Source organism: Pseudopodoces humilis, chromosome 5 (genome assembly GCF_049639895.1).
Source record: "Pseudopodoces humilis isolate 2021_Gansu_Grassland_sample_001 chromosome 5, ASM4963989v1, whole genome shotgun sequence".
Taxonomy (NCBI): domain Eukaryota; kingdom Metazoa; phylum Chordata; class Aves; order Passeriformes; family Paridae; genus Pseudopodoces; species Pseudopodoces humilis.
The window spans coordinates 736,908-759,234 of record NC_142204.1 but is presented as its reverse complement, the minus strand read 5'-3'; the positions used below and the strand labels follow the sequence as shown (position 1 = coordinate 759,234).

The 22,327-nt window shown below is 39.7% G+C and overlaps 1 protein-coding gene across 10 annotated transcripts in view; it reads right to left on the bottom strand.

The window, feature by feature from the left end:
• Nucleotides 1–22,327, bottom strand: part of ERC1 (ELKS/RAB6-interacting/CAST family member 1) — a 274,756-nt gene that overhangs the window by 153,311 nt on the left and 99,118 nt on the right. For 6 of the 10 annotated variants that reach the window (XM_014259338.2, XM_088054896.1, XM_088054900.1 and 3 more), the window contains 5 exons: nucleotides 17,396–17,533; nucleotides 15,372–15,512; nucleotides 14,547–14,687; nucleotides 11,499–11,534; nucleotides 4,224–4,417 (listed from right to left, as the gene is read on the bottom strand). In XM_014259338.2, the coding sequence (XP_014114813.1) occupies nucleotides 4,224–4,417; nucleotides 11,499–11,534; nucleotides 14,547–14,687; nucleotides 15,372–15,512; nucleotides 17,396–17,533 (650 nt within the window). The remainder of the gene's footprint in view (nucleotides 1–4,223; nucleotides 4,418–11,498; nucleotides 11,535–14,546; nucleotides 14,688–15,371; nucleotides 15,513–17,395; nucleotides 17,534–22,327) is intronic. The other 4 variants (XM_088054899.1, XM_088054901.1, XM_088054904.1 and 1 more) reach the window with 2 other exon arrangements.

The following is a 22,327-nucleotide window of genomic DNA, read 5'->3' as shown; positions in this document are numbered from 1 at the left end:
AGAGCCTGCTCTGATTTGCACAAGATGTGCACACCAACAGAGCTTTCTACAAACTACTCTGAAGGCTGTGATGGCCATGTCTCAGATAAGGAGCATTACCTTTTGTTTGTTTGTTATTACAGGATAGTCATCACAATAAAACTCAATAATAAGTCAATACTGACCTCTGTCAATGACAACTTTTAGAACACTTGGAGAACACTGAGTTTTAGCTGGCTCAGGCAGAACTGGTAGCAAGAGATTAGGACCAAAGGTAAAACACAGCAAGAGAATTGGGATTAAATAGCAACAGCTTCTGTTGGGTTGGAATCAGGGAGAGCAGCAGCCAAGTTCCTCTGGGCCGTGGTCACAAGCAGCCACACGAGCAGGTCCTGTTTGGGCTGGGGGAGAAGCAGCATGGCAGCAGCCCCAGGCAGCAGCAGCAGCAGCACAATGGCCACATCCCAGCCCAGAGGAGGACACAGGAGCCTGGAGGACACTCACTTTCCCAGGAGGTCCCACACAAACCCCCCCAGGTGCACCTGGCAGGGAGGGGGCAGCTTGGGGGAGCCGTGATTCCTGACAAACACCCCCACAAAACCAAACAGAACCACACAGCTCGGGGCAGCCGTGGGACAGGGGAGGGAACAGCAAGGGAGGAAACAGAACACAGAGTGAAAAGTTACAGAGAGACAGGAGGTTATGGAATGGCAATACAAAAAGCAAACAGTTAGTTACAAAGGAAGTGAATAACCAGACAGCTACAAAACCCCCCACACCACCACCTCAGGGGACAGAAACAAAACCTATGGGGCTGCTCACCCACAGAAGAAATGTGGAATTAGGGCCCACCTTCCCAAAAGAAAAAGCAAAATCCTCCCCACAGAGAATATATATACCAATGAGCTTGTGCTTTCAAGCTTGTGTTGACTTTATATTTTACAACTCTTGCATAGCATGCACCATACTTAACACGGTTTTTTTAATACCTTTCATCTGAAAAGCGATGTCTCCCACTCAGTAACTGCTACTGCAGAGTGGAAGCATTTCCCTTCATGTTAACTTCAGCACAAGGCAGCTTTGCCTGCACTGAAAGGGTTAAAAGAGCAGTTTTCTGTTTTTAATTTCATCTTCCTCTCCCTACTGTCTTCTTCTCTGTCCCTCTGTGCCCACCTCCCCAACAGGTGACACATCTCTTGTGTGGATGAAAGTGTGGTGCCACCTCCCTGCCCCTGCCAGCACACGGTGCAGCTGTCACAGAGAGCTGGCAAAAGGGAAATCTACAGGGAAGGGAGACTCTCTTTTGAAAAATCCCATTTGTTTCAGTACACTGAGTCTCTGGATGTGACTTCTCACCTTGCTGCAGTGGAACACTGACTGTTCCTGACAGGCACAGCAATATTTGCTGTTCAGCTCGCTGACAATTGCTTCTGCAGGCACTAAAGCTCTTCTTTGCACAAGAGTTTGATCAGCTGTAGAAGCATTAGAAGTCAAGATAATTTCTAGCTTGCTCTGCATGGACCACAGCTTAGGAAAGATTTTAAAAGAGAATATTGCCTATTTTTATTCTCCTGGAAACCAAGACTCTTCTAGCTCTAAAACACGAATGTAACATGCCTGGCTATACAGCTTCAGCCATGAAAGAATATTTTATAAACAAGCATTGTAGATAAAAAGAGGACCAACCTATACGTGAAATAGGCATGATGAAATCTCTGCTTTGTGCAAAAACTCACAAGAAGAAAGCAAGCTTTCAGGGAATAATTGTTTGGGGGAGCAGTTGAAAACAACTAAGGTCAAAGAGAAATTCCAACAATTATTCAGAAAAAGAGAAATTACCAGTCAAAACCTCACCATAAAGTATCTGGAGTTTCTATCTCCTTCTCCAGTGATGTCTTTAAATTACAGTTCTGCCTGAAAAATCACTTCAGGTGTTGATAACTTGGCTAATTCACCACACTAACAGATTAGATCTTTAGACCATGAAGACTTTTTCCATTTCCACTTAGAGTGGTTATAGAACATGAATAGTTTTAGATTTTTCTCCTCCCCTTGATTGATTCAGCTGCTGGCAGCCACACAATAACAAAAGCAGTCTTTTCTTTACATGGTCAAAATACCTATTCTAATTACTAGAAATAAAACATATTCTGTCTTACCTCAGTACTGGTAGAAAAGATAAGTTGAAATGAGATGAGGACCACTCAATTTTTTGTTAGACAGAAGATCAAGCGGTAAGAAGGAATGGATAAAAATGAATAGTCAAAGCATTTACCAAATTGTTATGGTATTTGGGGGTTTTATGCTTTCATTGTAAGACTTTAATCTGTGACTGAAACATCAAGAAACTACCATGTAACAGGACAAACAAGAACTGCTTTGCAGATGTCTTGAAATGCATTTTTTCCAAGAAAAAGCTTGCTTTCTATTGAAGATGGAGCAATCATTTCTATCTATAAAAGAGGAGACTCATCCTAATTTCTCTTCCTTGTTATTTTTCCTTTGTAGACTATAAATTTCTTTGTTTATAGGACACTTGTGTCTACTCAATTTTTGAAGCTGCAAGTCAAATCATTATTAGTTCCTAATGTTAATGTAATAAAAAAGTCAGCTTGCATTAAAAGCATCTGTGAGAGAATTCTCTTCCTGCCATTTCGATCTCCTCTAGGAATCAGGCTGAGGAATGATGCATATTTCTGATTTTCTTTTCCAAAACAGTAGTTACTTCTCCACAAAGAAAAAAAACACAACATTAAGGCACTATGAATATATTTCTTTGTTATCTTCTATGTTATTTCTGATAGAAGTAAGGGGATAGCTTGTACCTGTTCCCTGGCCAACTTGCCTGCCCTAAAGAGGATGACACGGGGAATGTCACACCTGAGATGGGGACCCCACCAGGACTGAAAAAAATCACACAGACGAATGACTTGTAGCTTTTTCATGTCTATACTCAACAATAGCAGCCTGAATGTTCTGCTGATTACATTATGTACCAACAGGCTGAATAATGCATCACTTAGGAGAAAAGGGAAGACATTTAAAAAGAATATATCCTCACTTCTGGGTGTTCGAGCTTATGTCATAGGTACAAAAAATTTTGGTTAAAGAAAACTAACAGGGTGTTGCTTACAGTCACAAAGAGAGAAGAAGCCCAGCTGGCAAGCTGAAATGTTCCAGAGCTCTGTACATTTCAAGGAAAAGAGAATGGATTCCTTAGAAAAGAGTTTTTCAAATCATTCAGAGGAGCCCATAATTTGACAATCAGCAAGTCATGAAAAATAGCCACTGATTGCAGAACCTGAAATGTTCTCCACTTAGCTGCCCTAGTCCTCCTGAGACTAAATTGTAGAGTAGTTAAATAGTGAAAAGACAGAAATTAGAAAGACTATTCTGGCACAAGGCAAATGGGAATAACCAAATTTCCACTTTGCTGCTCCAAGTTAGTGATTTTTTTTTTCATTGGGAATGGTAAAGTAAACAAAAAACCCCAAACAGGTATTACTGCCCAGAAATTTGCTCTTGGCCCACTTCAAGATGAGAAAATGACAGAACGCAGAATCTAATTCAGGTCTTTCCCAAGATCTATTACTTGTATTTGTGATACAAATGTTGTGGAATCATAATTAATTATAATTTTTCCTTGGGACATTACAGTTTTGAGTCTCCTGGCTCCAAGAGAAAGATGGAAAATGTTGAAAAGTACTGGATGAAGTTTTGCTTGGACAAAAGCAAATCTGCTCATCAGGCTTCACTTGGGCCAAAGTTTACCTGTGTCCCTACCAGTAACTGTATTATGAAGCCACTTGTCAGAAGAATCTGAGTAAATAGTATCAGAACTGCTGAAAAGGCATTTTTCTTATTTGTTTTTGTGAAAGCAATGCCTGAGGAATTTATTGTATCAAAACAACAAACTGCTTTACAAACACACCAAAATTTCAGCAGCTTTTCCTCCCCTTCCCCATTCCCTTCCAGCTCTATCTGCCTTTCTAGTTCTACCTACATCAGCACTATTTTTGAGTCAACAGGGAAGAAAAAGCACATGGTAAGACACCCTTTTCCTAACAGTGTATCACAGCAAAGGACCAAAGACAGAAAAACTCTAAGTATACTTTCCCAAAACAGACACTTTAAGGTTTTTAAGACAAGAAAAATGACCGATATTTAACGAACAGAAAAACGACCGATATTTAACATTAATTACATCTTTAGGTCCTCTTCTAAGGACTTGACAGCACTCTCACCTTTCCAGTTCTGCTATCTTCTTGTCCTTGTCATTCTTCTCATTTTCCATCTCCTTGAGGATGTCCAGGAGCCGATCCACCTCCGCCTGAGCCTTGCCGGACTCCTCGCGGTACCGCGCCACGTCGCGCTCCAGCTGCTGCGTGTGCTCGCTCAGCTCGGGGCTGGCCCTCGCCTCCAGGGCTGCCTCGTGAGCCTGCCACAAACAGGTCCAACAAAAAACACACCTCAGTCACCTCCACCTGTTCTACAGCTGCTCTTTACCTGTGATGCTGTGACAATTCCAGGATGCTGTCCAGGTACCTATATCAAAATGGTGAGATTAATTTAATTATTGCACAGCCCATGCTGTTTTTAAGTATGGGGAAATACAACGCAGGAAAATCAAAGATTAAAACAAATTTAATTGGTTTTTTTTGGTTTTTTTAATTAAGCCTAAAACAAATACGTGATTTTTAATCTGAAACAGAATCAAGAAAGAAACAGAAATGTGAAAAAAAAGTTTAACCTCTTCGGAAGAAAAAAAAAAAATTGAAACAAGTGTGAGTGTAAAAGGTCCTAAAATACACTTTTACAACGGTGATAGGACAATAGATTAAGTTATTTAAGGTATTTTAACCTGTATATCCTAGAAGAAGAAATCACAGGTTAATGGCCTCATCAATATGCAAAGTGTCAGACCTTGGCACAGATGGTGCTGATGTGCTCAAGCCCTTGCCAGTTCTGTGAGACCTGGGTTAATGAGTACAGCTAACTACTGAAATTAGCTTTGCTTACTAATCTAGGAAATACATTTTCCACATCAGGCTGTTGGGACAAAAAGTACATCTGCACTGAGGATGACATGGTCCCAATGCAGAGATTGTTTGGGGAGGTTTTCCAATGGTTTGGTTTGTTACAAAAATCACAAATTTATTAGTAAACCTACTTCAGTAGTTCCCAGTGTTGTAAGAGACAGGAGGAATGCAGTATTCATGCTGGAAGTTAAACCAGCAGACTAAGGACTATCCTTTTCCTCTCACCCTGCCCCTCTGCTCGTGGGGGCAGGGTGAGAGAAAAAGGATCTTGCTCTCAAATTGAACTGCAATTTGATATCAATTAAAGCTATTTCAGAATTGCTCAGAATTGCTCCAGTGAATAGCAAGTTTGATGGAGCTATTCTGCTGATCAGGATTGCCTGCAGAACCCAAGGCCTTGCTCTTCTCAAAACAAACCCACGGCAGAAAATAAGACTACAGACTTTTCTTCCCTCTGTGTGCAGCTGTGGAAAGTTGTTTTACAAGCTGCCAACCTTCTGCTCCAAAGCACACTGAGTCTAGATCTGATAGAATAGGACTCTGTTGCTTTTAAAGGTAATTGGAGAGAACTGCAGCAGTAAAAAACTCAGGGCAGAAAGCTGCTGCTTCCAAAGAACCAAATAGCAAAATTACATTTGGCTAAATCTGTTTAGTTATTCAGTAAAATAAGACTGGAGGAAAATATCCATTTGTTGACCCCAACATTTTTTGCCTTGAAGTGTCTAGTTTTTAATTAGCTTATTTAAAGCCAAGGCCACATTCTAGCAGAATCCAGGAGACTCCTGGAGCAGAATTATTCCGGGACTGTGGAACGTCTTGATGCCTGTTTTTAATGGGACTGACCTTGTTCCAGGGCCTTAGCCCTGCAGCTCTTGTCTGAGGGTCAATACTAAGCTGTTGTGGCTGGTTTTTTTAAAAAAGAATTCCAAAAAGCTGATTAAGCTGGACAGTATTTTATCCTAGAACAAAATGCTTGGCACTCCCCAGGTCTCCCAGACAGATGTCAGCAAGAGTGCCCAATAAGCAAAACTGGTGGAAGAGTGGAGCCCTTTCCTCAGGTAACACATTTAGCAACACTTAGGAGGCTCCCTGATTCTGAGTGACTTTCCAGTCAAACCCTGACCCTCCAGAGCCACTGACCTGCAGGACTGCAAACCCTGTCCAGGCTCTGGCCTGAGGCTGCCCCAAGCGCACCCCCGTGAGCCTGGAGGCTTTGAGAAGCTTTTTGGGGTTAGGGATGTCACTGCTTCCAGATTCCTCACTGCCCCAGAAGCACAAATCCCACACCCTTGGAAGGAAGGGGCTCTCCACAGCGAGTGGAAGTGTAATTAATGCCCTAAGAGGATGCAGGCTCCAGGAGGATGTGGCAACAGTGAGACTGACAAGTGTGTCAGCCCCGTGAGCACCAGGGGACACACCTGACTTTGGAAAGAGCCTTGGTGGCTGTTTCTGAAATGCTTTTTTGGGATTTCCAGCCTGCAGGAAATCTGAAATACTTGATTTCATTTCCTTTTCAACTACACCTTCAATTTCAAACAAACCCCTCCAATCCTTCCTTCCCAGACAGAGGGAATTGGGAATACTGTTTTTGGGGGCACCTATACATCATCTGTATTCTTCTAAGGGACATTGTGTATAGAGTTAAGTCTGGTTTTCACCAGACAGAGCCTGAGTTCTTCTGTACTGGATTTAGATATGTCTCCAACATCTCAAAGTGTTTGTTTTAACAAATACTCCTCCAGGCTCTTAAAAGTCGTCCAAAATACATGATCAGATTATCAAGAAACTTCTTTTAAAAGAAAGCAAAGTTAGGCTGTTAGCCTGGCTTGTTAAACTCACTAATTCAAAAGAAGTTGTAAGACCTAATGCAATTGGACTGTCAGAACAGTCCTGATTTATTTTACTCTGCTAATAAAAGCATCTCCACAACAACCCAAGAGGCACTGCTGAGAAGAGGAAATAAATTTTCTTTTCTAGAGAATTAGCCAGCAAGTCAGAGTGTCTGGTTCTTATAGAAGCAAAGGGCTATTTACAGGACATAAATTCTGAGTTAAGACACGGAACACATGTTATTTGTATATAATGCACACAAGTTTGGATACTTTCACCTAACACAAAGTGATGTGCTGTAAACTGGAGACCACTTCCTGCACTGTGAGTTACTGAGTGAGTGATTTTGGTCCATTTTGTGGGTTTTGTACCAAATACGTGTTTCACCAGCGGATCTAAAATCCTACAGGATTCATTTCTTGTATAAGGGAGAAAACCAATGCATTTAGAGGTTTCCCACAAACTCACATCAAGATCTGGAACAGATGAAATTGGCTGCCTTCCCAGTGCAACACTGTGCAAAATAATTCATCTTGGTTTTTTTTTCCTTTAACCAAAAAGCTAAACACAAATAATGAATTCCTATATTCACAGAAAAAAATACCCAAAACCTCACATACAACTTGCCCCACCCATCTAAGGTGTACAGAGATTCCAAAATAAGTAGTAATTTCATTTTTGAAGCAGAATCAACATCCGAAATGACAAATGCACCGAGAGTTTCTCCTGTATTAAGATACTATAAGATTATTTCAGTAAGTTTGACTTTCACCTCTGCCTGACAGTCTTTGTAAATCTGCTGTCTTTCAATACAGTTACCAACAAATGTGATAGTGTATAAAAGAAGTGTGATAAAAATTAAATCAATTTATCAATTTTAATATAAATAATTTAATTTAATATAAATAATTAAAATTAATAAATAATTTAAACCAATAAATAATTTAAATTAGTAAATAATTTAATATCAATTAATTTCTCAATTAAATCAAAAGCAGCTTGCTGAGGGTGAAGGGAACACTGCACTTTCTCATCTCCACGGGCCATTGAGTTTAGCTGATTAGAGGTTATTTAAACCCTTCAGCTGTCACTCCTGAGCCTGTCTTTAGCTCTCTGTGCTCCTGATGTTTGTGGCATCAAACAGGTGAATTTGTGAGCCCAGCCAAGCCTGCACCTTTCATTCTGATCTGTGGGAGGAACAGTCACATTCTAGCTGGGAAAAATGTGCACCCAGCACCTTCTTAAGCTCTGCTTTTATTAGCAAAGCTCATCTGATCAGTACTAATCTTTGCCAGTGTGAATTCAGTTTCAAGTTCAAAGTGGTTCAGCACTGAGAATAGTTTAAGTTTACAGCTCTGGATATGCTCTCCCAGTTCTTAAGAGGGACTATAAACTCAGAGGTGGTTTAACAGCTTTCCTGCTTTTTTCTGCTTTCCTGCTCTTAGCCATCATTTCCCATCTGGAATGTGGTAAGTGATGGGGTGACTGCTTCAGGAACCTGAAGAGCATAAGAAAGAGTGATTGTTCCTGAAATATAGAAATGTACTCTAACTTCTACTGCTTCCACAGAAAATCAGCTGACAAAGCCAAACTCTACAACTAAAACAAAGATGATCAAGGTTTCATAGAAATAACCAATATTTACAGATGGAGAGGAATGGAAGACAAAACACATTAAAAAGAATTTTCTAAGTTGATATTTCTCGTGCCAAAAACCTCTCTTTTAAGAGGTAAGATAATCTTACACAGCTTAAACTGTGGCAGAGACAGGGAACATAACAATAGCACAGATCTAACTGAAAGGTTCTAAAATGTAAATAAAAATTCCAAACATTATGACCAAGACTCCAAATCAATATGCCTAAAATATTAACTAAATCAAACAGCAAATAACTCACAGCAAACACTTTCTACTTTTACCTATGAATTGAGACAGTAAATTCAGTTTAACATTTCACATACAAATGTTGCCAAGAACTTTTGGCCATGAAGTAAAAGTTCCCAAGAATCTGAAATCCCATTTTAATCCACCCTCCTACCTCCAAGGGTGCCTCATGTCTCCTAAAAATAGTGAATGCACACACAAATACAAAAATATATTACAATTATTTACTGCAAAAGACAAACACTTTACCCACCTTCTGTACTTTTCCTACCACAAAGGCAGAAATTCAACTGATAAAACATCTGTGCTGTCTTCTATCGGGCCTTTATGAGTTCTAACAGAATTGTAAATTTTAAAAACAACCAGACTTTCTCCTCCTTTAGTTCCAAGCCTCTACACAACCCAAACTGCAAAAAAAACACTTTTTGGAAAGGCTGTAATGGAAGTAAAAGGCTCAAGAAATTCTCTGATGTACTATGTAAACTTGAGTGTGTCACAGAGAGTTATTTGCTGTCTTTTAGCCATCTCTACATGGCTAATCTTTGCTAATGGAAATGCAAATTTTGGACACTGAATAAGCAAGTGTTCAATTGGAATCAATTCATAAACAAATTATTTTCTTTATGAAGAACCATAAAGACAGGAAGACACCTCAAGAGAGGAAATTTCCATTACTTAAAAAAAAATGGAAATTTTAAAATAAATTCCATTAAAAAATGGAAAAGTGATCTCTTCAGAGAGATACAAGTTCCCACAGATGTCATTAAACATTAACAATTTGCTCTGTTTGGATTTGCCCCAACACAGAGCGTGCAAAATCAGGAGGGAAATGCCCACAGGACATTTCTCTTTGTGAGGGAATTTTAATGCCTCACCTGGCTCCTCTGAGCTGGTCCTTACTCACCTGGCCAGGGCTAGCACTGTTTACAGAAACAGGACTCAAGTATTTAGTGCCACTTTTAGTGCCACATTTAGTGCCACTCTTTGGATATTCAGTGTATGGCTCTATGTGGTGTTTGTTCTGAACTGCAACACGACATTAAAAGAAATAATTCCCCAATTTTCTTTCTGTCATGCTAATCACAATTAATCACTTCTTAACACCACCAGTGGGAAATGAGGATGCATGATCATACCTGTTGTGCAGGTGGAAAAGCAGAATGTAAATGTATCCTGCCTTATACACAGTGCTTTCTTACTATTTAAAAAGTGTTTTATCCTCTAATTCCTCTAGATGATTATCATCTTTATCACATTTTTGTGGCTCAATCTTGGAGCATTTGTCATGCAATATTGAAAACATCAAAACTCCAGCAGACAATAATTTAGTTATTAAATTCTACACAAATGACTTCCCAAGGAAAAATGAGAAAGACCACACGGTGTGACACTGGCCATTTCCTAAATTTTGAATATTTATTTTATTTTAAATGACTGTTATCTTCCCAAGTTTTTCTGAGAGGGGTAAATAGGTAAATTTAATTTATTTTTTATTTTTTTAGGTACAAGAAGATCAGGGAGGAGAAAACCTGTCCAACTTTCTGCTGCATGAGATGATGCTGACATTGTCATGCTCAGGATGGAACATTAAAAGCCATCACAGAACAGTGGGGTGGTTTGGGTTGGAAGGGTCCTTAAAGATGATTGCTGTGGGCAGGGACACCTTCCAGCAGAGCAGACTGCTCACCACCCCACCCAAGCTGGCCTTCACAAAGCCTCTTGTCCCTCATCCCGTGTGTTTGCTGTATCATACTGCAGAATAAAATACACAGCTCGCTCCCCAGCTTCTCTCTCTCTTCACACTCCCCAAAATTTTGCATGCTAGTAAAGGTTTTGTAGACAATGTGCTCTCCTGACACAAATTCTTCTGCCTGTTTGCACCAAGTACAATCTTTTTGTATTATATCTTATTTTCTCAACTCCTTATCGACACTATTTAGCCAGGTTTAAAGAATTTCTGGTATGGGATGGCACAAAAACGGAACAATTGCAAGCCCCAGCATTTCCCTGACTCTCAGACAATGATAGACAAGTCCATTTACCCTGAACATTGCCAAGAGTAACACAGGTATCAGACTCCTGAAAGTTCTGTAACACCACTTTCTCTGCACAGAGCCACAAAAGAAATCTCTGATGAAAACCACCTTGGATTACACAATTTACAGATATTGTATTACACAATATTACAAGATATTATTATACAAACACTCCTTGACAGGAGTGCTCTTTGACATCAAACAGGAGACTTGGAAATAGGATCCAAAATGAAATTGCTGTAGTACCAGCCAGCTGAATGCTTACACAAGTTTTTGAGCAGCCTTTCAGCAGCTGTAACTTTGTTGTTATTTCTGATGTGCTGCTGTGCCCGGTGTTACAGAACAAGCAAGAAGTTTGGTTTGCATGGAAATTCCACCTTCTTGCCCTGAAAGTGCATGGACAATGGAGGTGACAGAAAAGCTACAGGACATTTCAAGCACCAGCAGCAAAGGGAAACAAAACACTGACACAATATTAAGCTGTCCAAACAAAAATGCAGTCAGACAGAGGCAGTCAAACAGTGAAAACATCTCAGAAAGCTTTTTGGAACGTGACTGCTCAGACATCCCACTGCTTTTTGTTTGTATCCATACTGTCCATCCCCACCACTGAAGGAATTCACCAATGCACTCTGTGTTGGTCCAACTACAAAAGCACAGGTGAATACACATGCAACACAAAAAATTCAATGTGCTGGCAACAGCCTCTCAGATTGCCAGGGAACTTACTAGCTTGGATGGATGACTCAATAAAACTTCAGGGTGCTAAAGGGAGAAAGAAGATAGGAAAAGATGGAGCAAATTTGGGATAGGAACTGTGTGAGAGAGAAACAGAAAAGATGCAACAAGAAAAGAATTCAAAATAATAACTGCAACATTCATTTACTGAGACGACAGAATCTTAATTAGTGGTTTTAGCATGCGTTACTGACCAGCTTCTGGAACATGAGAAATGTGTGCAGTTACCCTCGTGCAAGTTCCAAATTTCACCTTGATTTTTTTCACTTGAACAGATTTGTCCAGTCCCCACACATTTAATGTAGTTCTTTCTTTGGGTTTACAGATGAGTTTCACAGATTGAGGACTTTAATTGCTGGTGCTTCCCTTGTACCAATTTCAAGACAGCTGAATGGTTCAGTAAACTGATTCAGTAACTGAATCACAATTGCTCTGTTTTTACTTTTAGTGCTACAAAAAATCCTGATTTCCCTGGCAGCCATTTTCTTTCTATGGAGAATACATTATTTATTGTCCCTTCTTAAAAAAAAATAAAAAATGAAATTATCAGCTGAGAACAAGTCTCATCTACCAATATTATCAGTACTGTTTTCAGCTGTGGGAGAAAATCCATGTTCACAAAATAAAAATCAGCAGAGTCTGTATTAGACTAGCCAAGCTAATTCAATTTTCTTTCTGGGAAAGACAGAATTTGGACCAACACTTCATTCAGTCATTTTTTTTCCTGTTTTTTGAAAGATATTATCCTCCTGAATTTGAAGAAAGAACACCACAGCAGATTAAAAAAACCCAACAAAATAAAAAAAAATAACCTCTGCGTGAGCCTGTTGAATGTAGAGGTATTTTCCTGGCAAGGAATCACTGCTAATATTTTCTGGTGAAAAGTTCCTAGAACTGCAGAAAGGGGAAGTTTGTTAACATATGGTTTTCACTCCTTTTCCTCCCCAGAAATAAGGAGTATATCTGTAGGGAGAAAAACTATGCACTGGAAATGAAGATGGACAAAAATACACCCATCTCTCCTGGAAAAAAACTTCTAATATTAGTTGGTCTCTCCCAGATTAGAAAAAACAAAATTAAAGTATAGTGGCTGGGAAAGAGAAGGCAGAAAATGCTGGGAAAAGAGTGTCCTGAAGAAAAACAACTAAAGAAAAACTTTTTCACTATAAAACCAATACATTAAAATAGTAGCTTGGACAAAGATTTTCCTAAAGAAAAGAAAAACCACCAGAGAGCATAACAGCACTTCACAGAAAAACAGGGGGAGAACCTGCTGTGTGTGCTTTGCCTGGAATGATTCCCTCTGAGCCAAAATGAAGACAGGACACCAGGCCATGAAAACTCAACATTTATGAGATGGGATTTATGATCTCAGAATCTCCCACTGCATCTCCTGCTGGCAGCAATATGACAGCTGAGCACAGAAGCAGTGAACGTAGAATAAATAGAACAGTGAGCACACAGATTTGCATAACCATGGTGTGAATATCTGAAAATAAAACCCCCAATATGAAAACCAGAGCAGTTTCAGTCTCTAAGTCAAGGATCAACATAGAACAGTTACTAGTGAGAAGAGGAATTAGGGAGAAGAGGAATAGCAACAAGAAGTGGATACTTCAGTGGAGACACTAACATGGAACTAAAACCACTATCAACCACTATCAGCACCCTTGTGCTCCACTTGGTTCATTTTTTTGTTTAGTGTGAAGTTAAATCCCTTTTACAGAAGGAGGGGAAGCCTGCATGGTTCACAATTTCTCTGAGGCTCTGAGGTTAGCAAGAGATTTTTGCAAGGGCTACCCAAGTCTTTTTTATTTAATGCCTTAACAGTAGTCCAGTTCAGGCTCCTCTGCCAGCTTTTTAACTTCTAGGGCTCTAGGTTTGACTGCAAATACCCAAACTGTTCACTGGGAATATGAGGCAAGGGAAGCAAGGTCGATGTTAGACATTTCTCCATTCAAACTGTCAGGGAAGAACCTAAAAAAAAAAGCTTTTAGCCATTTAATCTTAAGGAGCTACATGAGACCTTAATTCCTGCATGTGTCTCATTCAAACCTGCACCAAGATAATGCCATAACACTCCACAGAATGAACCTCTAATTCAGTTTTAAACTGAATGCTCTCACACAGCCATTAAAGGTTAATTATGACAATTATTTGCAATTGATAACAATACAGAGGTGCAAAAACGAGTTTTTAGAAGTTCTAAAATGGAGTTGGATTATCTTTCATAATTATTTCTTATTTCATCTTGAAAATGTCAAACTGCCTGAATAAATACCTGCAATGCATTCACAAAAAGTGAAAGCCTTTAAAATATTTTTTTTTTACTTCTGTGCAAGCTACAGCAAAGCCCATTAAGAAATTAAAAACAGCTGGAAAAAGTGTTATTAAGGAAATAAGCAAACTTATTACAGGTATAAAATATTCAAGTGAATCTTAACTATATTTTCTTGAGTAACTAGAAGTTACTTCACACATGTGATGGCAGGCTACCAATTTTTTGTATTTTTTATATTTATTTTTATATATTTTTAATTTTTTTCATATTTTCTTGAGTAACTAGAAGTTACTCCACATGTAATAGTAGGCTACCAATTTTTTATATTTTTTTATATTTATTTTTATGTATTTTTAATTTTTTTCGTATTTTCTTGAGTAACTAGAAGTTACTCCACATGTAATAGTAGGCTACCAATTTTTTTGTATTTTTTATATTAATTTTTATGTATTTTTAATTTTTTTCATATTTTCTTGAGTAACTAGAAATTACTTCACACATGTAATGGTAGGCTACCAATTTTTTGTATCTTTTATATTTATTTTTATGTATTTTTAATTTTTTCATATTTTCTTGAGTAACTAGAAGTTACTCCACATGTAATGGGAGGCTACCAATTTTTTATATATTTTATATTTATTTTTAATTTTTTTTGTATTTTCTTGAGTAACTAGAAATTACTTCACATCTTTTAGACATGGGCAATGTGTTTAGAACCATATGCTTACAACACATTTATAAACATGCACTAAGATTACCTTCTTCAGTTGTGTTTCCATCTTCAAACATTCCTCCTTTTTCTGTTCTAATGCAATTTCCAGTGTCTTGAGTCTTGAATCTTTCTTCAGTCCAGATGAAGCTAATGATGAGGCATGTTCCTTAAGATCCAGTAATGATGTCTAAATATAAAGATGTGAAATAATTATCAAGTAAGTGCAATATTTAGTTTTTTTTCCTGTCTTTATCTCCCTCCTATCCCTTCACACTATGTTCAGGACCTAATTTAGAACATTTCAGGTTGTTTGTGTCACTGACTTAAGACAGCTTGAATTAATTCAGGCTTTCAGTATCAAAATAAAATCTTGTCTAAATTAATTTCGAAGTAATTTTTAAAGATGGACAATTCTGCAAAATGGAACTTGTGCTCCAGTGACAGTCATGTTTAAGAACAACTGGTTTCCAATAAAATTGTATTTAAAATTGTATGTGGGTAGAAGATTTAGCCACTGAGAGAGTTGAAAACATTTCTGTATACAGCTTCCACGGGGTGAAACTGATTCATGCCACCTTACTCCAAAGCACATCTCAACTTCTTTCTAAACAATTTTCACGTTTGCTTTTTTCTTTTCCCCTGTCAAATGCTGATTTCCATGTAGACAAAACCTTAGTACTCTCTTGGTATGTATTTTTGTACTGTTTTGAGTTTTGAAAAGAAGATTGCCAAATTCTCCAGTGGTGTACTCTACCAGCTCAGCTTTGTCCAAGGACAATTACTACAAAGGCACAGTTTTCCTCATCTCAAATGTAACACAAATAGAGACAATAAATGATTCTGTCACAATAGATTGGGATTGCTGGTCAACCTCTTTCTCTGTGAGATCTCCTTGTAAAATGCTGACTCTCTCTTTCAGGTCCTTAATGTCTTTCTTGTAGTTGTCGATCTCTTCCTGTTTTTCTCGTTCATCTCTGTCACGCTGCTCCTTTAAACGCTCAATGGTCTTTTCCTGACAAAAGAAAGCACTCTGTGAAGGAAATCCCTCTTACTCAACTCAGCTTCTCAGGCTCCTCCTCACAACACTTCTGACAAGTGTGCCATTTTCTTTTCTTTTCTTTACAGCTCCAAAGATCCTCAAGAAGGAGCAAACTTGAGGAATCTATGGATTTGTGGCTGTGAAACACCAGGATTTCTGGATCCCTGAAAGTTCACAGTGCTGTTCAAATGCAACCCAATTCATCTGCTTCTGATTATCAAAATCAACCTAAACCAGGATGTATTAGATATTGCCTCCTGACTTATTTAAATCTTATTTTTCTAAAATGTACAGTTAAATCAGTGGTTCTTCAAAGAAGGGGTGTGGTGCCTATGGGATGCTGGGATTTATGTACAGTAAGAAAAAGCAACAAAATAACTTTTCGATACACCTGATATCAACGGAGCTTTGGATATTTTGGAATCTGAAAGGATGCAAGCAAATTCAGGTAAAATTTAACCATAGTTCATAGGATCTGACAGACTAAGGAGCTGTAGTCCTGCTTCTCTGGGAATCTAGAAGAATATATATTTAATTAGCCCAAGGTGTTATCCCACCAAAAGAGAATGGGACAATCTGTTATCTCTGGAGCATTACAAAAATTTATCACTAAATAAATTTACAGGAATTTAAAATTTTAAAATAAAATGACAAGAATTTATCACTAAATACTAGGTATTATTTATAGTCAGTATTTATAGTGTGTATATAAGTGTATAGTGGATGTATGTATTTATTTATTTATTGGCTGTCAGTATTTGTACTCGGGGATAATCCCCGCGCGTCCTGCAGCGCACCCTAGCGGGGGATGGCCCCGCCGCCATGGACGGGCACCGGGAACGGGATCGGGAATGGGAATGGGAATGGGAATGGGAATGGGAATGGGAATGGGATGGGGAATGGGAATGGGAATGGGAATGGGAACGGGAATGGGAATGGGATCGGGAATGGGATGGGGAATGGGAATGGGAATGGGAATGGGATCAGGAATGGGATTGGGAATGGGATCAGGAATGGGATTGGGAATGGGAATGGGGAATGGGAATGGGAATGGGATCAGGAATGGGAATGGGAATGGGATCAGGAATGGGAATGGGAACAGGAATGGGATTGGGAATGGGATGGGGAATGGGAATGGGATCGGGAATGGGAACAGGAATGGGATCAGGAATGGGATCGGGAATGGGAATGGGATCAGGAATGGGAATGGGAATGGGATGGGGATCGGGATCGGGAATGGGATCAGGAATGGGAATGGGATCGGGAATGGGAACAGGAATGGAATCAGGATCAGGAGTGGGAATGGGAACGGGAATGGAACAGAAATGGGATCAGGAATGGGAACGGGAATGGGAACAGGAATGGGAATAGGAATGGGAACGGGAACGAGAGCGGAATGGGAGAAGGAATGGGAATGGGAACCTGGGAACGGGATGGGGAATGGGAACGAAGCAGAAGCGGGATCAGGAATGGGAACGGGAATGGGAACATGACTGGGAATGGGAACGGGAACAGAATGGGATTGGGAACAGGAACGGAACGGGATTGGGAATGGGAACGGGAAATGGAATGGGAATGGAACAAGATCAGGAATGGAACGGGAATGGGAATGGGAATGGGAATGGGAACAGGCACGGGATTGGGGAAGGGGATTGGGAACGGGCGTGGAATCAGGATCAGGATGGGGTACAGGAATGGGGACAGGATCAGGATCGGGAACAGGAACGAGCACAGGATCAGGATGGGGGATGTGAAGGGGCATGGGACAGGGATCAGGATCGGGATTGGGATGGGGACCGGGCAGGGCAGCAGCGGCCGGGACGCCGCAGGGAAGGAGCAGCGCTTCCCACGCTCACTTTCTCCGCCAGCGCCTCTTCCAGCGTGGTCAGGGCAGTGTCGGTGTTGGTGGTGTCGGCCTGCAGGGATTTCACTCGATCCTTCAAGCTGCTCATCTGCTTCTCCTTGTCCCTCAGCTGCTCTTGCAGGTTCTCGATCTTCAACAAAAGGAGCCCGTTGTAAGACAACAGCAAGGAAAACCAGCCAAAATCATCTTAGGGTACATTAAATGATTAAAATTATTCTTAAGGAAAATAAAGCCTAGTTCTTAAAATCCTCCCTCAAAACAACAAGTGACGTAACCAAACCCATCAAATCTAACAAGGAATCGGCAAACTTCCCAACAATCGGGAATAAATTCAGAGCAAGCAAGTTCTGAAGGGTATTATTCACAAGAACAGCATACAGAAAAGCCATTATTCCAAATTTCTGAGGATGCTGGGCACTGTGTCACAGAAGGATGATCAACACACGAACAACGAAACACATTAAGGAAGGAAAGAAACTGACAGAAACCTTACTGCAGACATAAACTAAAAAAAGCACTTGATAATTAAGAAACTTGTGAAGAGGTTTTTATTATTTTTAAATAATCTTTTTATTTTTAAGTCATTCTATTATTTTATGTTATTTAATATTATTATTTTAAGTATTTTCTTTGGAGCCATCGTAATTTTTGCTGTACTGGCGAGTTGCTTGTTTATCTTACATGGTGCCTTGCTATGTGATGGACCAACACAAAGTGCCATCCCCTGGGGGGAAAATGTATCAGCCTTGATTTCTGTGGGTGTAGAATTTCATCTGATTAGGAGATCTGAACATCTCTTTTGATACTCTGAGAAGACCTAATGCCAGCCCCCTTTCATGCATATCCACACATCAAAAGAAACAGGTACATTAACATGATGATAACACCTCAACAACAAATTTATCAACACAGGAGTGAAGTGTACACAGATTTCTCAGCTGTTTCCTTTTTGTGTTGTTCTGACAATTCTTGCATCAGCAAAGGCACATTGTAGACTAATGAATGACACGGGGCATGTGAGGCACCCAACTCCAAAACACTCGGAGCAAGAGGCTCTTTCAAAGGTATTTATAAGAAATATTGCCCCCAGACAACCCCAAAGGCTACCTGGCCCCATATTCATCATGATAAATTAAAGCATTAATTAGCCTTCTGTTTCACCTATTGTACAGCAGTTTGCAGCTGCTTGGTTACTGGAAATACAGTTTTACTCTTCAGCCCTGGGAAACCAGAGTTTCTGTGATTACAAATGGCTCTGTGACACGTGCACTACCATGCCATCTGTACTGAAATTACATGTGGAGCACAGCAGAACAGGGGGATTGCTTTATCTTCATCATTTGTTTCTATTAGGAAAAGAAAAAAGTTCTAGGCCTTCAATTGATGCTCAAAAACTGAATTTGGGCACAACACCACGAAACAAAATTAAAGCCCACCAAAAAAACCATAACCAGAGCCATGTCACAGCAGTCAGAAATAAGTGTAAGAACTGAAAATCCCTTTTTTATACACTCACATCAGCTGTTTAATGAAGCTCTGAAGCTCCATTAAGCCATGGAGCTTCAGAGAGAGCCCCAGCAGCCCTGAGTGCAAGGTTCTGGTGCCCAAGGGTGGCTGATTTAGACCTCAGCAGCTCCCAGTGCCATCAGCTGTCTAGACAGGCTGGGACAGCTAACCATGAAAACACACTACAGAAAAGGCTGAGTTATTCTTAGACTGGTGTTTACTCCTGGAGGAGAAGGGCTCTGGCCAAAGCTCTGGCTGCCTGGAGAGGGGGTTGTGCAGAGCAGCTTTCTGCTGGGAGCAAAGCACACAAGAGAGGCAGCTAAATAATAAATAATTCAGAAAAGAAAGAAAGAAAGAAATAAAAGCTAAATAATCCAGCTTCAGCACGTGTGAAGGTGCTTAGCAAGGCAGCACAAGCATTTCTTAGCACGAGCCCAGCGTGCATTTTCATGCTTCAGGGACAATGTTTTCTATGGGATTTTCCCATTTTCACCAAAAATGGGATGTGTATGGAGCGTGGAGCTGTCTGTTCCTGCTGGCTACATGCATCCTTTTCAGCCTGGAGCAGTGAAAGGTGGGGTTTGGTGTCACTGAGGGAACAGCAGCTGTGCCAAAATATCCCCAGTCACATCTGGGCACTGCCTGAAAAGCCCACTGCAGCTCCAGCTGTGCCTTTTGCAGGGTCAGATAAATGAAGGAGCTGGCCCTCAGGCTACAGAAAACATTATGGCATTATGGGGCAAAGATGAAATATTTCTGTAATAATAAATGCAAAATTTCCCTGTGAAATGGGATAAATTGCCTTCATTCCATTTTTCTCCTAAATCTGCAATATGATATACTAATAAATATACTTAAATTATAAGTACAGGCTCTCCACAATGACATAACCTGAAGAAGAAAGCAAATAGTCTACACTATGTCCATATAGTTAATTAATGAAGAAATTTGCTTTTATGTCCTTGCAAGTAGTTTGAGGATCCTTTCAAAAAAGAATAGACAATGCACTCCTAACCAAAAAAAAGAAAAAAAAGAAAAAAAAAGAAAAAAAAATAAAAGGAAATTCTGAACAAATTCTCAAAAAACTGGTGAAAATGAAACAGGTAACCAGAACAGGGTCTCTTTGCTACCCAAGAAGAGATGAAATAAACCTTAATGGAATCTCCAAGCCTTGTGGAACACAGAGAAGCACAAGGATTGCATGAGCACTGTTTATTCTTGTAATACTCTGAGCTGACAGAACTCAGAAATGTTCCACAAACCAAAGGAATATCCATATATCTATTACTGTACCATATTTCTAAAAAAACCCCAAAATAAAAATGAAAAGTATATACTGTTTTTAATTATTAACCATCTTTTTTCCTTGCCATATTTACTTATTTTGCAGGTAAAGGCAGTGATCTGTGGCTCAGTTAGCAACATTTTCCTTAGTGTAAAGGTGCACAAGGCTACACTGGCATCATCTGCTCTGCACACCCATTTTCCCATCAATAATGATTTACTAGAGTATTTTTTCCAACATTACCAGTTGTCAGGCACTATCATCTTTCAGCTTGGGTGATTTATTCTTAGTTGTGTGGAACTAATTATTTTGCCTTCCAGCCCTGAAGCACAGAGTGGAGGCAAGAGAAGTTTCCCCTGGCATTCTGCTCCAAGGGCAAGGAAGCATTCTGCTGCTTGCAAACACAGGCTCAGTGAAAAGCCCGTGCAAATGCAAATTAAAACCAGCCCAGGGATTTAAAGGAAGCACATCTAGTTAAATATCCATCTAGATTCCCAGATTCCTGTAGTGAGAGGTTCCTAGATCCTGTGCATCATGCTTCAGCTGAGAAACTCTTCCACAGAGACAGTGTCCACCCTCTTGCCATGCCCTGGGGTGTGAGGAAATTGAAAAAAAACAATAAAAACAATTTCTGTTCTATCAGTGACCTCTGAATAAATGAAGTGGGTTTATGAAGTGCTCATTAAACCTCTTCCACCATCAGTTTAACACTTGATAGTTTTCCTTCAGAGTGGTACAGGAGCAGATGTGCAAAAGAGCATCTCTGGGTTCTGTTTAGCCTCCCACTTTTTTGTTCCCAGCTTTCCCCTGGGGGGAGCAGGGAACAAATAATTAAATTAAATAAAATAAATGTGTAAATAGGATCTCAACAATCAGAGGGGTTTCAGAAGGTTTCTGTTCCATTCCTGTGGCACAGCCATCCAAATAAACAACAACTTCACATAAGCTGTTACTTCTCCTAACAGTTCTTCCTTGGTTTTGTAAAAGGCACTCTTGGTCACCCCAGCTCCAGGGTCAGTGACCACAAGGAGATGATGGATTACCACCAACCCCAGGCAGAAATGTTTCCTTCACATCAGGAGTACCAACATGGGGACAAAAGATGCGTTTTTGGAAGGGAGGACGGGTGAGTAAGCAGCCATGTGATGACAGAACAGCTACAGCTCTGTCTAGGTGGAGACATGCCACTCCCTTCAAGGTAAAATTACTAATGTAATAATAAAAATTTGAGAGCCTACAGTCATGCTTGAATTGCTGGAGTCCCACAGTACTTGAGAAGCTGAAAAAGATGGGCTTGCATCAAAATCAAAATGACAACATCACAGTTAAAACAGACAGGATTGCATAAAAAATATTTTAAAAAATACTGCTGTGGGGAAAAAGGAAAGAGGTTATTGAGAGATCACCTCAAGTACTAGAGACTGTTCTGAGCTGTACTGCTGGATTTATAATTATTGCTCTATTTCTGAAAGTCATGTTTTGGAGAACATAATGGAAACCTGTAAGCAGATATTACTGGGAAGTTTCCTAAGATTAAGCTCCAGTTTTATCCATGTCACACTGAAAACCTCACCATTTTAATTGTCTTCCTATTGCAAATCCTGCAGAAGTACTGCTAGAACAGTCCAGCATGAATCTCAGAACAGTGTATTTAATTCAGCATGCAGAGATTCTCTGTCACAGGGGTGATTTTCACCCACAGCACTGCACTGAGCCATTCCACTGACAGCAACATTCCTGATATTCATTTTAAAGGTTAAATTCCCAAGACTACCAACAATGTGAAGCTTTAGGCAAAGCTTGTCCTCTTGCAAGGCTGAGATTTTTAAGTTGTTTTAAAGTTCAGGGCAGATCAAACAACTTCCCTTTTTTTTCAGTTAGATTTTGGCAAATGCAAATCAGAGTTTCATCCAAAGTTCATCTGCACTCAGTAAGATTTTTTTTTTTTTTACTTTTAGATCCAAACAATTGATATGAATATGGTCACATTGTTGTCAAGTTACATTCTTGTTCTTGAACCATCAGACTAAAAGCCATCCCAGGGAACACTGGATTCATTTTTATTTTGCTCCCCAATAAAGTTTTCTTTCTACTGCTCCTCTGCTTCAACGCTCACGTGGAACATCACTGCCT